Consider the following 13,174-nt stretch of genomic DNA (forward strand, 5'->3'; position numbering starts at 1 on the left):
TCATTGCAAGAATTTTGCTTCTTACTTTATCACTTTATTGTACAATAAATAAAAATATATTTATAATATTGAAAAAGTAAAGTCTAATGAATATTAGCAATAATACCTAACATTTCCACTGATGCGTCGACTTTTAATAGAGAAGTACCACTTGTAACAAATTTAGGGTGACTTTGATTGCGAAATATGTACGGAAAGAAATTTAATTTTAGACAATTTAATTGTTTAGAACTTGTTTATATGAAAAATATAAATTAAATATTTTTAATTGATTTAATTTTCAACCTAAAAAAATATAATACATGTTCATTTTTTATTGGTGGATAGATGAGAGAGAGAGAGAGAGAGTTACCCGAAAAACAAAAACACCCCTCTTTAAAGAAAAATATTTTCATTATTTTTGAAAAAAATATGATCGCATGATTGATCAAAAGTTGAAAAATATTTTTTATAAAAAAAATTATCAATCAAATATTTAAAAAATAAAAATTTGAATGAAAAATAACATTTTTCATGAAAAATAAAAGCCGTGGGGAGAGAGAAAATAGACAAACCATGTAAGGATCCAAGGTCCATCAATTATTTGTTTCTTCTGTCTCCTCCCTCATCCTATTATTGGTTTTTAGAAATCATTTTTCATCCCATCTCATTTCCCTATTTTTTTTTGGTTTTTTTTTTTCTTCAAAAGATAATTTCATCTTTTCTTATATTTCCCCTAGTAACCTTCATCACACTAATTTTCAACCCAAAAGATTCAATTTTGACCACAGGTATTGAATCTTTCTCAGTTATAAATTTCTGGGTTATCCTGAATTTACTGTATAAAGGCTTCAGTTAATCAATCCGTGCAAGGATGGAGATGTTCTAAGTGAATTGAAGTGTGTGTTTTTCCATAGAATTATTCCGTGGAGGTTCTGTCCGGGGTCCGATTTTCAAACACTGCAAAAGTAAATCATTAATTTGTCGTTAAGTGAAGATTCTATGAAAACCCGGACCAGCTTCTGCTTTTGTTCCATAAGTAATTAGGTTAAATGTTCTAATTAGTTAAGTTTTAAAAGCGCTCATTAGCTGTATTCTATAGTAACATTTCACACTGTACTTCTCTTTCCAAGCTGTTCTGTTCACTGGTATAGTGGGCCCTTCTCTTTCTTTGTATTCCGATTGCAATTTACATTCTGTGCGATAACGTCTACCTTTTCTTCTCCTGAATAGGTAAGCTATCTTTTTGCTCTTTTAGATCCCTGATTTTATTCTCTTCACTTATGATTTTGATTTTGATTTTAATGGGCTTTGTTTACATCCTTTTTCTCAAAATTAGTATCTTTTCTTTTCTTTTCTTGGGAGTAGCCTTTTTCCTTTATAACGCTACAACCAAAAACTTAAAGCTTTGTGAAGACTGTGAAGTAATAGTTATAAGGTTACCAAAAGAGTATTGGATCTCTTTTATACATTGTAATTGTTAATAATTCGTTTCATTAATTTTAGATTCATTTCAATTGCAGAGTAGTCCAAGAGATCGAAAGTTTTACTTCACCGCATAAAGATGAACGGAGCGGCATTGGTAGCTATTGCTGCCACAATTGGCAACTTTTTACAGGGTTGGGACAATGCAACCATTGCAGGTAATTGTTCTGTTCTTATGTTCCATGTTCCTTTTCGGTTTTATGGTCTCACTATATTATATATTTGTTTTTTCTTTATCTTGATTGCTACACTCAAGTTCATGTCTCGAAGTTTGACCGTTCTGGTACTGATTTTATTTTGTTTCTTGTGAAACTTGCATATGAAGGGTGTGATCTCTTTGCTTTCCATATTGTCTTTATTATTCTTCTTTCGATATGAGGAGGGAGAAATCAATTAGGTTTCAAGATTTACTGCAGTATTTGAATCTACCTGATTTTTAATGTGCATAGGAGCTGTTGTTTACATAAAAAAAGAGCTCGAGTTGGAATCTACCATGGAAGGGCTTATTGTGGCGATGTCACTCATTGGAGCCACGGTTATCACAACTTGTTCAGGAACAATATCTGATTCCGTTGGTCGACGCCCAATGCTTATTTTCTCATCTGGGTTTTATTTTCTTAGTGGTTTGATAATGTTATGGTCGCCTAATGTCTATGTCCTCCTTCTGGCAAGGCTCTTAGATGGGTTTGGTATTGGACTAGCTGTTACTTTAGTGCCCCTATACATTTCCGAGACTGCCCCATCAGAAATACGAGGCTTGTTAAATACTCTTCCTCAGTTCACCGGTACTGCTGGAATGTTTCTGGCGTACAGTATGATTTTTGGAATGTCCCTTCTGCCCTCACCTAGCTGGAGGTTGATGCTAGGAGTTCTTTCTATTCCTTCTCTCCTGTATTTTGCATTGGTAGTACTATATTTGCCAGAATCTCCTAGATGGCTTGTGAGTAAAGGAAGAATGCTCGAGGCAAAACAAGTTCTGCAAAAATTGCGTCGCAGGGAAGATGTTTCTGGTACATTTCTTATTCAAATTCTGGTTCATTATGATCGATTATTTTTCATTGCTGAGCTAGCATGTTAAATTTTCTGCTTGTATAAAGATGTTTAATGGTAGTCTGGATGGTCTTACATGGATCAGCACTATGAAATTTGTGAAATGTTTGACATCATGTGTTAGTTAATGGTAGTCTGGACGGTCTTACATGGATCAGCACTATGAAATTTGTGAAGTGTTTGACATCATGTGTTAGTTATGGTTTCTAAAGTTTCAAAATGTATTCATCTTCTAAGTTATAGTAGGGAGATTAGTTTTGTGAAACAATTATTCAGTTTTTCCGGTTAAGCTATATAAAGAGAAGGCTAAGTTTCCACTTTGTAAGTTGTAGTTTCTAAAGTCTCAAAATTGATGGCATCTATTTAAAATAGACTATTTTTTAAGCTGGTGCGTGCCATTTTACGTACCATTACGTATGTTAAGAAGTCCCATCGTCCCATCAGTTTTACTCACAGCTTGTCAAACTTATCTGGTCACTTCCGAGTCTAACTTTTTGCTCCACCAGGCGGTGTCTGTTATGCTCACCTTTTTTCTTATCTGTGTGATAATGATGAGCTTAAAATGGAAGACGATGTCAGCCAATGTACATTTCTCGGTGACCACTTCTTTTGTTTTATTATTTTTTGTTTGGGTGTTTTTCCTTTTTACCTTTGGGCTTGTTTGTATATAAAATTCTTAAAACTTCCTTTACAAATTGAAAGAGTGAAAATTCTTTAATGGCCTCTCTCTCTCTCTCTCTCCGTCTCTCTTGGTGGTTAAGGGGGCGGAGGGCTTTTCTTGACGTCGTACACAACCGAATAAGAACTAGATTGAGAAAAGAAAGAGGAAAAGAGGAGAAAGAGAAAAGAAGCGGGAGAGAATAGAGAGATTTTAGGAGGAGAATATCAAGTTTTTTTTTTTTTTTTTTTTAATTTGTGTCTTATTACAAAGTATAAGCTCCCTTTATATAGGGTTTCAAATAACTTATTGTAAGTAGAAAACATCTAATAAAATAGAGTTTAACAAAATACTAGACATTAAATTTAGGTAGGAAACCTAAAATACTAGAAAATCTATTACAATATTAGAGAATATAAAAACCCTAATTATGTATGTAATTTGGGTGGTCTTCCATATAATATTTCTTCCAGGTTTTCTATCATTTTCTCCTCGATTGAGATAATTCGACTCTAGCGAGAGACTATAATTTCTTATTCAAGGAGGACAAACTTTCTTCTTGACCAAATAATGAAACCAACTATACGACGACAACCAAAACTGCAAATTATCCCCGAGAATATAATCTGAGCTAGGGGACGATATTTTCTTTTAATATAGTAGTGATAGGGAACTCTAGAAAGCAATAACTTACACAATTTATCCTAAAAATATCACAGAATTCACATGAGGAGCACAATGCACTAGCACGGTATATTGACACGCGGAAACAAATGAGTGCAATATCGATGGCTTGAACTTGTCCTGACAAGCAAAATGATTCTATTACATTGAAAACAAAACCTTCATGTAAGTGAGATGACCAATTAAATGAATTATTTTTAAGTGAATGAACTTAAAAAACTTTATTTTTATTTATTTATTTATTTTTTATTATTATTATTATTATTATTATTATTATTATTATTATTATTATTATTATTATTATTATTATTATTATTATATTTTGAAAATTGGGGCAAAGAAACACGCAATAAAGCATAAAATTGACCTTTAAAATATCCAACCATATGTACGCATTAAAAAAAAAGTTTATAAGTTTCATGATTGAAAAAAATTTGTCTTCTAATTTCGGCTTGGAAATCAATTAAGGACAAAACTAAAACAATATGATGATAATTAGTAGCCAAAAATCGAAAATCAACAAAAGAAAATGCAAACTAACAATTGCCTTGGATAAAAATGAAACCACCAGGGGAGTATCACTCAGTTGGGATAACACAAAAACTTGGTCAATGTGAAAGTCACATAAACAAGTAGGCAATATCAATTTTGACATGAATTCGATGCTACGTGGAATGTTTGGCTTAGGTGGTAAGAATATAGGTACATCCTCAACTATGTAACAGTCAATTATGTCGATACTCTTATCATCGCTGTTAGAATTTTGAATAGGGTCAACAATAAAAAATTCATTTTCTTTATGATGAATAATACGACCAAACTTGGAAATGAATTGTCGAGATTGGGGTGGGAGACAGCTATGACATGTTTGGTAAAGACGAAAGGATATATACAATAGGTTGGTTTGTTGATAAGCTTCATCAAGGTTTGGGGGAGCGGGAATATCATGGTACATGATTTCAAGATTCGAACCAATGAGAAACATATACGTTGTGATGCGAAGAGCTTCATAAATATCACAACTATACAATAGCTTCTCAAAGTGGGCTAGATATTCATTAGTAGTCGATGTACCTTGCTTACAGTGCAAAGGGAATTGATCTAGTAACTAGGTTCGATAATACACAGGCGTATTTGTTACTTAATATTTATTTCATTTCATTCCATGAAGTAACAAGAGGTTGACCTACGACGATCAATATTACACAAAAACGACATCCAATAACACACAGTAGATTCAACAAGTGACATTAGCATGATAAATAAAATGGAAATCACTTATTTTGTGAAAGTCATTTTTTTCTAGCTTATCGAGTCAATCAAGAAATGACACAGGCCAGACGGCCAGCTAGACCATTAAAGTCCAATGGTAGGAATGTAGCTTGCCTAAAAGGATAATAACGTCTAGACATTTTCCCTAGATGAGGGATAGTTGTATTGATAAGTCATAGAATAATATTGAACAAGAATGAGATTGAGAAAGAGAAATGAACATTATTGTTGTAATGACCTAGGGGCTTGGTGTAGTTATAAAAGTAATATAATTTTACATGGTGTTGAGTAGAGTGCCAAAAATAAGTTATTTGAAATTTTGCAAATTATCACTTAGCGCATCCACAATATTGGAACAAAACTCTTAAACTGGATCAATTTTTGTATGATAAAAACGATCGGCCAAACGCTGGAACAAAAGTAAGGTTGTGAAGATAACTAAAAGTCTAGCTGAACGACTGATATGGAGCCAACTGTAGGCAAAATCATCTTTTTTATCGTTTCTTCTTTGTTGAAAACTGAGAATGATAATTTAAAAAAAAAAAAAACCTATTCTAATTCAAAATTTTTGCTTAATAAGGGGAGAATCCCAGCGATAGCCAAAATAGAAGAAGAAGAAGAAATAGAAAGAAAGAAAAGAAAATAATTTTGGATTAACCTCACTCTTGAACAATAGTTTTTTTTACAAAAATAAAAACTAAAACAAAGCAAGAGATAAATCTTCTTTTTAGTTGTTGAGGTAAGGGTGGATCCAGGACTTGACTAAATTTATTTTAACCTTGTCTAATAAGCATAATTTCCCCCCTTTTTTTTTAATGAAAAATGTAAATGGGATGAGATTGGCCTAGGTTGCCTTAAATCCACTACTGGTCGTGCTTGGGGGTAATTTTTGGGTGGTTGAAGGTGACTTTGGATGTGTTGTTTAAGTTTTAAATTTGAACGCAAAATTTGTGTGGTGAAAGGAAAACGATTTGCTCTGATACCAAATTTATGTAGGATGCAACAAACAAGAACAAGATCGAGAAAGCAAAGGAAGAGAGAGGAGAAAGAGAGGAGGGAGAAAATATGGAGAATTTAGGGGAAGAATGTCAAGTTTATTTTGCATCAAAATTATATCTTATTACAAAATATAAACCCCCTTTGTATAGATTTCAAAGAACATATCCTAAGCAGGAAATATCTAATAAAATACTAGAGAATCTATCAAATTTAGGTAAGAAATAACTTCTAAACGTTAAAGAATCTATTAAGATATTAAAAAATCTAAAACTCTAATTACGTATGCAATTTGGAAACTTCCATATACGATATCTTCCAGGATTATCATAATTTCCCCTTGTACATTCACATAATCAATTCTGCTTTTGTGTAATCGAATTTGATGGATCCTATAAGGAATGGAAAACGGTAAGCATATGTTTGGATTTCTATTTCTAGGTGTTCAAAAACAACTTGATCAAATAACAGTTATGGCCAGAACAATTTTTATCGATATATTTTGTAAGACTCACTAGTACTATCCTCTTTTGACCATTCATTTTTCACTATTTATGAACACCCTGCGGCACATACCCTAAAAGTTTTAAGGGTATGTTTGTGTCCCTTCTAATATGTATTGACATCAGATATTCCTTATAGTTAAGATCTTTTATGTTCCAAATTTGTGAAAGTTCTCTACTTTGGAAACTTAATGACTAGTTATATTCTTGTAAAGTTACGTCTCCCTGACCATGGTCAATGGATTTGGCCATCAAGTCACGACATGGTCTATGTGAATTCGGTACACTGGGATTGTGCCCCAACGTTGTTTTCTTTCGTGTAGCAAGCGATTCAATCCTAAGACTTCCCATAAGAGGTATTTAAGTTGAAGATTAGTACCAACTAAGAAAATCACGTTGCAGCTCAACTCCCTATGGACAGTACATATCCATAAGCTATGGACCCAATCCATATGGACCATGTCACAACTTGGCTGCGAGATCCAGTGGCCGTGGTCAGGGTATATATCATTACATTTTTGAGCTTGGGTATATAACTAGGGATATTCATTGTTTTTGGTTTTCCGCTAACTATTATGAGGATTTTGTACATTAATCATTAACAGGATGAAGCCTATATAATTGCAGTGCTATAATGGCATTAATGGATGAAGCCTATATAAAACGTGTCATTGCTGCTTCAGTGTGGGTGAATTTATCATTGCAGTGTGATAATAGCCATTAACATGATGGAGCTTATATAGAATGTATTATTGCTGTTCCAGTGTGGGTAAATTTACAGGGATAAAGTCTACTTCGATATGGTTTGAACTTTTAAGCTGTTCTCATGGTATTCATTAGTAAAGAAAAAGGTTACAAGCATATTTACATTCTTTACTTTGTCAGATTTAGTTAAAAAGGGGAAGATTTTCTGCACATTTAGGCAGGGTTTCTTGGTACTGTCGATTCCTTTGTTCAATAAAAATAACAAACACCAATAAGCCCTACACAAATCCTTTTCATCAATATGTTTGATTCTACATGTATTGGAAATCAAAATAAATATGTCTTTAGCAATCACAACAGTTCATGATAGTTTTGGTCCATCCCGACTTTTCTAACCTGTCGTACTAGCTCACATCCCTCTTATGGAACAAAGTTTCTTTAGGCATATGTAAGACATGTCACAACCACCCAAGTCCTCTTTCCATTCATAATTTCTTTGTTTCATAGTTATGCATACGATAAGATTAGATGTGCTTTCTGGATGGTTTTTTCCAGTTAGGCGTATGTTGAAATGAGGATAGTGATAATAGAATCTGGATTAAGATCCCTTGCTTTTCAGCAGAATCTGCATTGCATATTTTTTGCATACTCACTCAAGGCCAGAAGTCTACTGTCAAAAGTAAATGAAAACTATTAAAAGGAATATAATAGTTGGAAACTGGTAAAAAACATTAATTTCATTCTGCACTTGTTTCTTATATGGCAACTTGTAGCTGTGGTCTAATTATAATGGTCGAATTCTCCACTTTAAAACTTTTAGATTTATTCGCAAATTTGTTCACTTGGTAAAGGATAGTCAATTCGTTATCAGCTTCCTTGTTTATAATATATGTTGTTTGAGGTATACTGGCTGTAAAAACTGTTTGTTTTACAACTTAGATGATTAAACTTGTCATTACCGTCCAATGACCTTCTTTTCCTACTTTAACACCATGTATTAATTGATCAAAGGATCTTGTATAGATGTTGATTTGTTCCTCATTTTGTTTCCTCCATTTATTTTTATTTTTTATTTTTTTGCCCCTAGATCTGGTTAAGTTTTCACTATAAAACCATTTCGAGTTTTCTTATTTTCTTTGATCAAATATCCTATGAAATATCAAAGTTTTTTGAATTGTTATGTTGATTGTGCTGATGTTCCTCCTTCCATAGGTGAGATGGCTTTACTGGTTGAAGGTCTAGCAGTTGGTGGTGACACATCCATAGAAGAGTTCATAATCGGTCCAGCAGATGATCTTAAGGAGGATCACGAGCCATATACTGATAATGACCATATCAAGTTGTATGGACCTGAGGATGGCCTCTCATGGGTTGCCAGGCCTGTTAATGGACAGAGTAGCATAGGCCTTGTCTCCCGTCAAGGAACCATGGTAAATCAGAGTATGCCTCTCATGGATCCTCTTGTAACGCTCTTTGGCAGTGTCCATGAGAAGCTACCAGAGACAGGAAGTATGCGAAGCATGCTATTTCCAAATTTCGGGAGCATGTTCAGTACAGCTGAGCCTCATATTAAAAATGAAGAATGGGATGAAGAGAGTCTTCTGAGAGAAGGTGATGGTTACACATCAGAGGCTGGTGTTGACTCAGATGATAATTTGCATAGTCCATTAATCTCACGTCAAACTACCAGCATGGAGAAAGACATGATCATCCCTCAGTCCCATGGAAGCATTCTTAGTATGAGACGTCATAGTAGTCTCACGCATGCCAATGCTGGAGAATCTGTTGGTAGCATGGGTATTGGTGGTGGTTGGAAGTTAGCATGGAAATGGTCCGAGAGAGAAGGTGAAGATGGAAAGAAAGAAGGAGGTTTTAAAAGGATTTATTTGCATGAGGAGGGAGTTTCTGGGTCAAGACGTGGGTCTCTTGTTTCAATCCCTGGAGGTGATGTTCCTGTTGATGGAGATTTCATCCAGGCAGCTGCTCTGGTAAGCCAGCCTGCTCTTTATTCTGAGGAACTTATGAGTCAGCATCCAGTTGGACCTGCGATGGTGCACCCATCTGAAACCACAGCAAAAGGGCCTGGTTGGATTGCTCTTCTCGAACCTGGAGTTAAACATGCATTAGTTGTTGGAATTGGGATCCAAATACTTCAGCAGGTATTGTCCAAGTTTCAGCTTTCATTACGTGCATAAAATGGAAGTTTGTTAAGTGTTAAACCTATTATGAACCATTCAAGTTAATTGGATCTCAAATATTAGTTTCAAATTTCAAAGTATTGCAGTGTTCTCCGTAACATTGTTCTATGCTAGAATGATATTCTTTAATTCTTATCATTTTCTCCTTGTGTGCTTCTACCTCTCTGTATTGCTCACTATTTCTTTACTGGTATGCACAAATTACTTCATAAATACAAGAAAGTCAATTATGTAGCTTGGTTCAAGTGGAAATAAAAAATGGAATTCCTTTACAGAAAGTATCTATCTGGCCAACAGGGGTGAAGAAATGTGTGTGGGTATGCATCTAAGTTATGATGGTGAATGGATAACCTTCTTTATGAAATACTTCACCTCAAAGTATAATAAAACTAGTTACATTTTGTTAATTTTATTTGGTAAAAAAACAATCTTTTTTCAATTGACGGTTTAAACCCTTGTCTTTATTTTGAGATGACCAAAGTAGTGCATATAAAGACAGACTAGATCTTAGCTCAAAGGATTGAATTATAAACTGAAAAACTATATTAAGAGGATAAGAGCTAATGTCTAGAAAATGATGTGAACAATTTATGCTATCATGTTAGTGGTCCTACTAATATCCAGTTTTCATCTATAATATATTACTTTCTCCTGCCTATCTCAATCTTTACAGGTACTACCCTTACAGTGTTTTGGATTCACCATTCCATTCTATGACTTGACTTTATTTATATTAACTTTCTCTATACATTTGGAGGCATTGCATTGTCCATTCTACTGAAGAATTTATCCATTTTAGAAATAAGATGTTATATAAAACATTAGTAGAAAAATTGTTGTGGCTATCACTTGTGGCTCAATGTTTCTTGCTTATTTCCTTCTTCTTCTTCTTTTTTCCTTATTAAAAAAAATAAAAAATAAAATTGTTTCCCTAATAACCTTAGTTAAGATGAGTAGACTTTGTTGGCTAATTCACTTATCTGATAAGAGCCCCTCATTCTTTCTCATGTTTCTGCAGTTTTCCGGTATCAATGGGGTTTTGTACTACACACCTCAAATTCTTCAGCAGGCAGGCGTTTCAGTTCTTCTTTCTAACCTTGGCATTGGATCAGAGTCTGCATCTTTCCTCATTAGTGCATTTACAAATGTTTTGATGCTTCCTTGTATAGCTGTTGCTATGAGGTTCATGGATCTATCTGGCAGAAGGTAGCGCTTTTTTTATTATTTATTATTTTTTAAATTCCTGTTCTTTTCTTTAATTTTCCGATGCTGATTGGTCCAAGCTCTTTCTGAACTTCTCAAATTTTGGGCTTCAGCGTTTCTTTCAATCTTTTCAGTCAACATGCTGTTTTACTCTTCCAGTTAGAAGTGACTGACTATAAGAAAATCAGCCACTTTTTTTTTCCTTCTGCTGAAATGCATACACAAGAAGTCGTATTTTCTGTAATGGTCAATGACACTAAGTGGTTTGATTAAGTGAGTTCATAATAATCCTTTCTTTTTGGGTAAAACCATGTTAAAGAAATGTTATCGTCTTAAATGTGTAGAGTTCTCTTTAATGATAGCCTAATGTGAAAATACATCATAACTCATTTTACAGGTCCTTGCTGCTCACGACTCTCCCGGTGTTGATAGTGGCACTCATCATTCTCGTCATTGGTAATGTTTTTGATTTTGGAGCCATAGCTCATGCCGTTATCTCAACGATCTGTGTAGTTATCTACTTCTGCACCTTTGTCATGGCCTATGGGCCAATCCCGAATATTCTCTGCTCTGAAATATTTCCTACAAGAGTTCGTGGAATGTGCATTGCCATCTGTGCTCTAGTTTTCTGGATTGGTGATGTCATTGTTACTTACACTTTGCCAGTGATGCTTAGTTCGATTGGATTAGCTGGTGTTTTTGGCATTTATGCCATTGTATGTCTCATCTCCTTGATTTTCATATACTTGAGGGTTCCTGAAACGAAGGGCATGCCCCTGGAGGTCATTACTGAGTTCTTTGCTGTTGGAGCGAAACAGGCTAAACAAGAGTAATGGGAGAAGCTCGATTCTGTTGTTCTTTGTTGGTGCTGAATATGTTATGTCGTCTGTAGGTAGTTTTGTGCGACGTTTGTTTGTTCGTGTAGTTATATAATAGAGAAATATTATACATTTTCTCTACTGTATGTCCTAAATTTGAACTGCTGGAATCCATTATCTTTGCTAGAGCTTATAATCAATTAAGGAAAAAGAATTAAGAAACACAAGTGCATGCCTAAGGATGTAAAGGTGGGCTGTGCCATGCATAGCTTTCGAGGCCTGCATTGGCCCTTTTTGATATTTTTTGGCCTTTTGGACCCGTTTCCTGAACCTGTATCTAGTGGTTCAATACCAATATAAGGGCAAATATATTTGGAATTATGAAGAAAGTGTAGTATATTGGGAATTATGAAAAGGATATGGGCTTAATTTTTTCGACTAAAATTTGACGAGTTAATTTAATGAGCAATCACTAACGTTACTATCTGTTATTATTTGCTCCCTCAAAAATAATAAAAGTTACAAGTTGTTCACTCATTTTTACATATCGTTACATGCACCATTTATCTGAATTTCTTTTGTCCACTTAGGGAAACAAATCTATGTGACGGATGATAATTCTATGTGATAATGTATGGTGTTATAACTTGATAGTTAATTAAATGACTAATCACCAATATTTTTATTTGGTTACTATTTGATCACTCAAAAATAAAAAACTTATTAGTAACTCATTCAGTTTTACACAGTGTTACTCATTAATCATCCATCTCATAGAAACCTTACTAGGTTTGCTGCCCTTTTCATAAGCAGGCTTTGATTGATAGTCGAAGACTATAAAATTCACAATCCTCAAAGTATGATATGTCACGAACACTATTGACTTCATCTACCCGATGACCTCTTCAATTAGCAATTCGTCAATGAGCGTATAGCAGCTGTGGACTTCATTTGCCTTGAGCTCTTTGACATTAATGAAACATTCCAGGAAATTGCGGTCACAATGTTCTTCTACCTTTTTGGAGAGGCCTATTGAAATGTGATCCTATTGGCTAAAGGCGGGTTTTGGACTTCGGATTTTGGAAGAGAAAACGCGATTAAGCAACTGAGTTCATCTCAGCTGTTGATAAACCACGACTATTCCGAGCCACTAGAGGCAGGTATAAATGGAGTGCCTCTCATTTGCAAGAAAAGAATAGTAACTGTAACGACCCAAAATTTAAAGATTTGGAATCGTTACTAAAACATTTATTTCATAATTAAATAAATTATGTCAAACATTCTACATGAAAATTTTTCTAGTTCCATCTATAAAATAAATAAAGTCTGTGGAAAACATAATTAATTGAACCATGTTCCAAATATTAAACTTCAAATCTAACATGAAGATAAAACTGAAATAACGCAAAGAGAAATAAATAAATAAAACTTGCTAATCATGTTACTCAGAATTTATTTATCTTGAATTTCATAATTTCTGGCATTACAACTCCACCGCATCGCCCGCCAACCAACGACCCGTTCTAATCTGTGGGGAGTAGGGAAAATGGTGAGTACATGGAAATACTCAGTAGGATATAAAAATTAATGGTGCGATCCCATATAAAAATTTTAAAACATGCA

The 13,174-nt window shown here is 34.2% G+C and overlaps 1 protein-coding gene across 5 annotated transcripts; it reads left to right on the forward strand.

Annotated features, from left to right (window-relative positions):
- The first annotated feature begins 630 nt into the window (after positions 1 to 630).
- LOC111392280 (monosaccharide-sensing protein 2-like) lies at positions 631 to 11,778 on the forward strand. 5 transcript variants are annotated; one of them, XM_023017582.1, is made up of 6 exons: positions 631 to 770; positions 1,503 to 1,622; positions 1,914 to 2,474; positions 8,545 to 9,491; positions 10,549 to 10,736; positions 11,131 to 11,778. In XM_023017582.1, exons 2-6 carry the CDS (start codon positions 1,544 to 1,546, stop codon positions 11,564 to 11,566), a joined length of 2,211 nt encoding a protein of 736 aa, XP_022873350.1. In that variant the 5' UTR covers positions 631 to 770; positions 1,503 to 1,543; the 3' UTR covers positions 11,567 to 11,778. The 5 variants fall into 5 exon arrangements, with proteins under 5 accessions (XP_022873350.1, XP_022873353.1, XP_022873354.1 ...); XM_023017585.1 differs by lacking the exon at positions 631 to 770 and adding an exon at positions 809 to 947; XM_023017586.1 differs by lacking the exon at positions 631 to 770 and adding an exon at positions 973 to 1,127.
- Positions 11,779 to 13,174: the final 1,396 nt, after the last annotated feature.

The sequence above is a fragment of the Olea europaea genome, unplaced genomic scaffold (assembly GCF_002742605.1).
Source record: "Olea europaea var. sylvestris unplaced genomic scaffold, O_europaea_v1 scaffold911, whole genome shotgun sequence".
Taxonomy (NCBI): Eukaryota; Viridiplantae; Streptophyta; class Magnoliopsida; order Lamiales; family Oleaceae; genus Olea; species Olea europaea.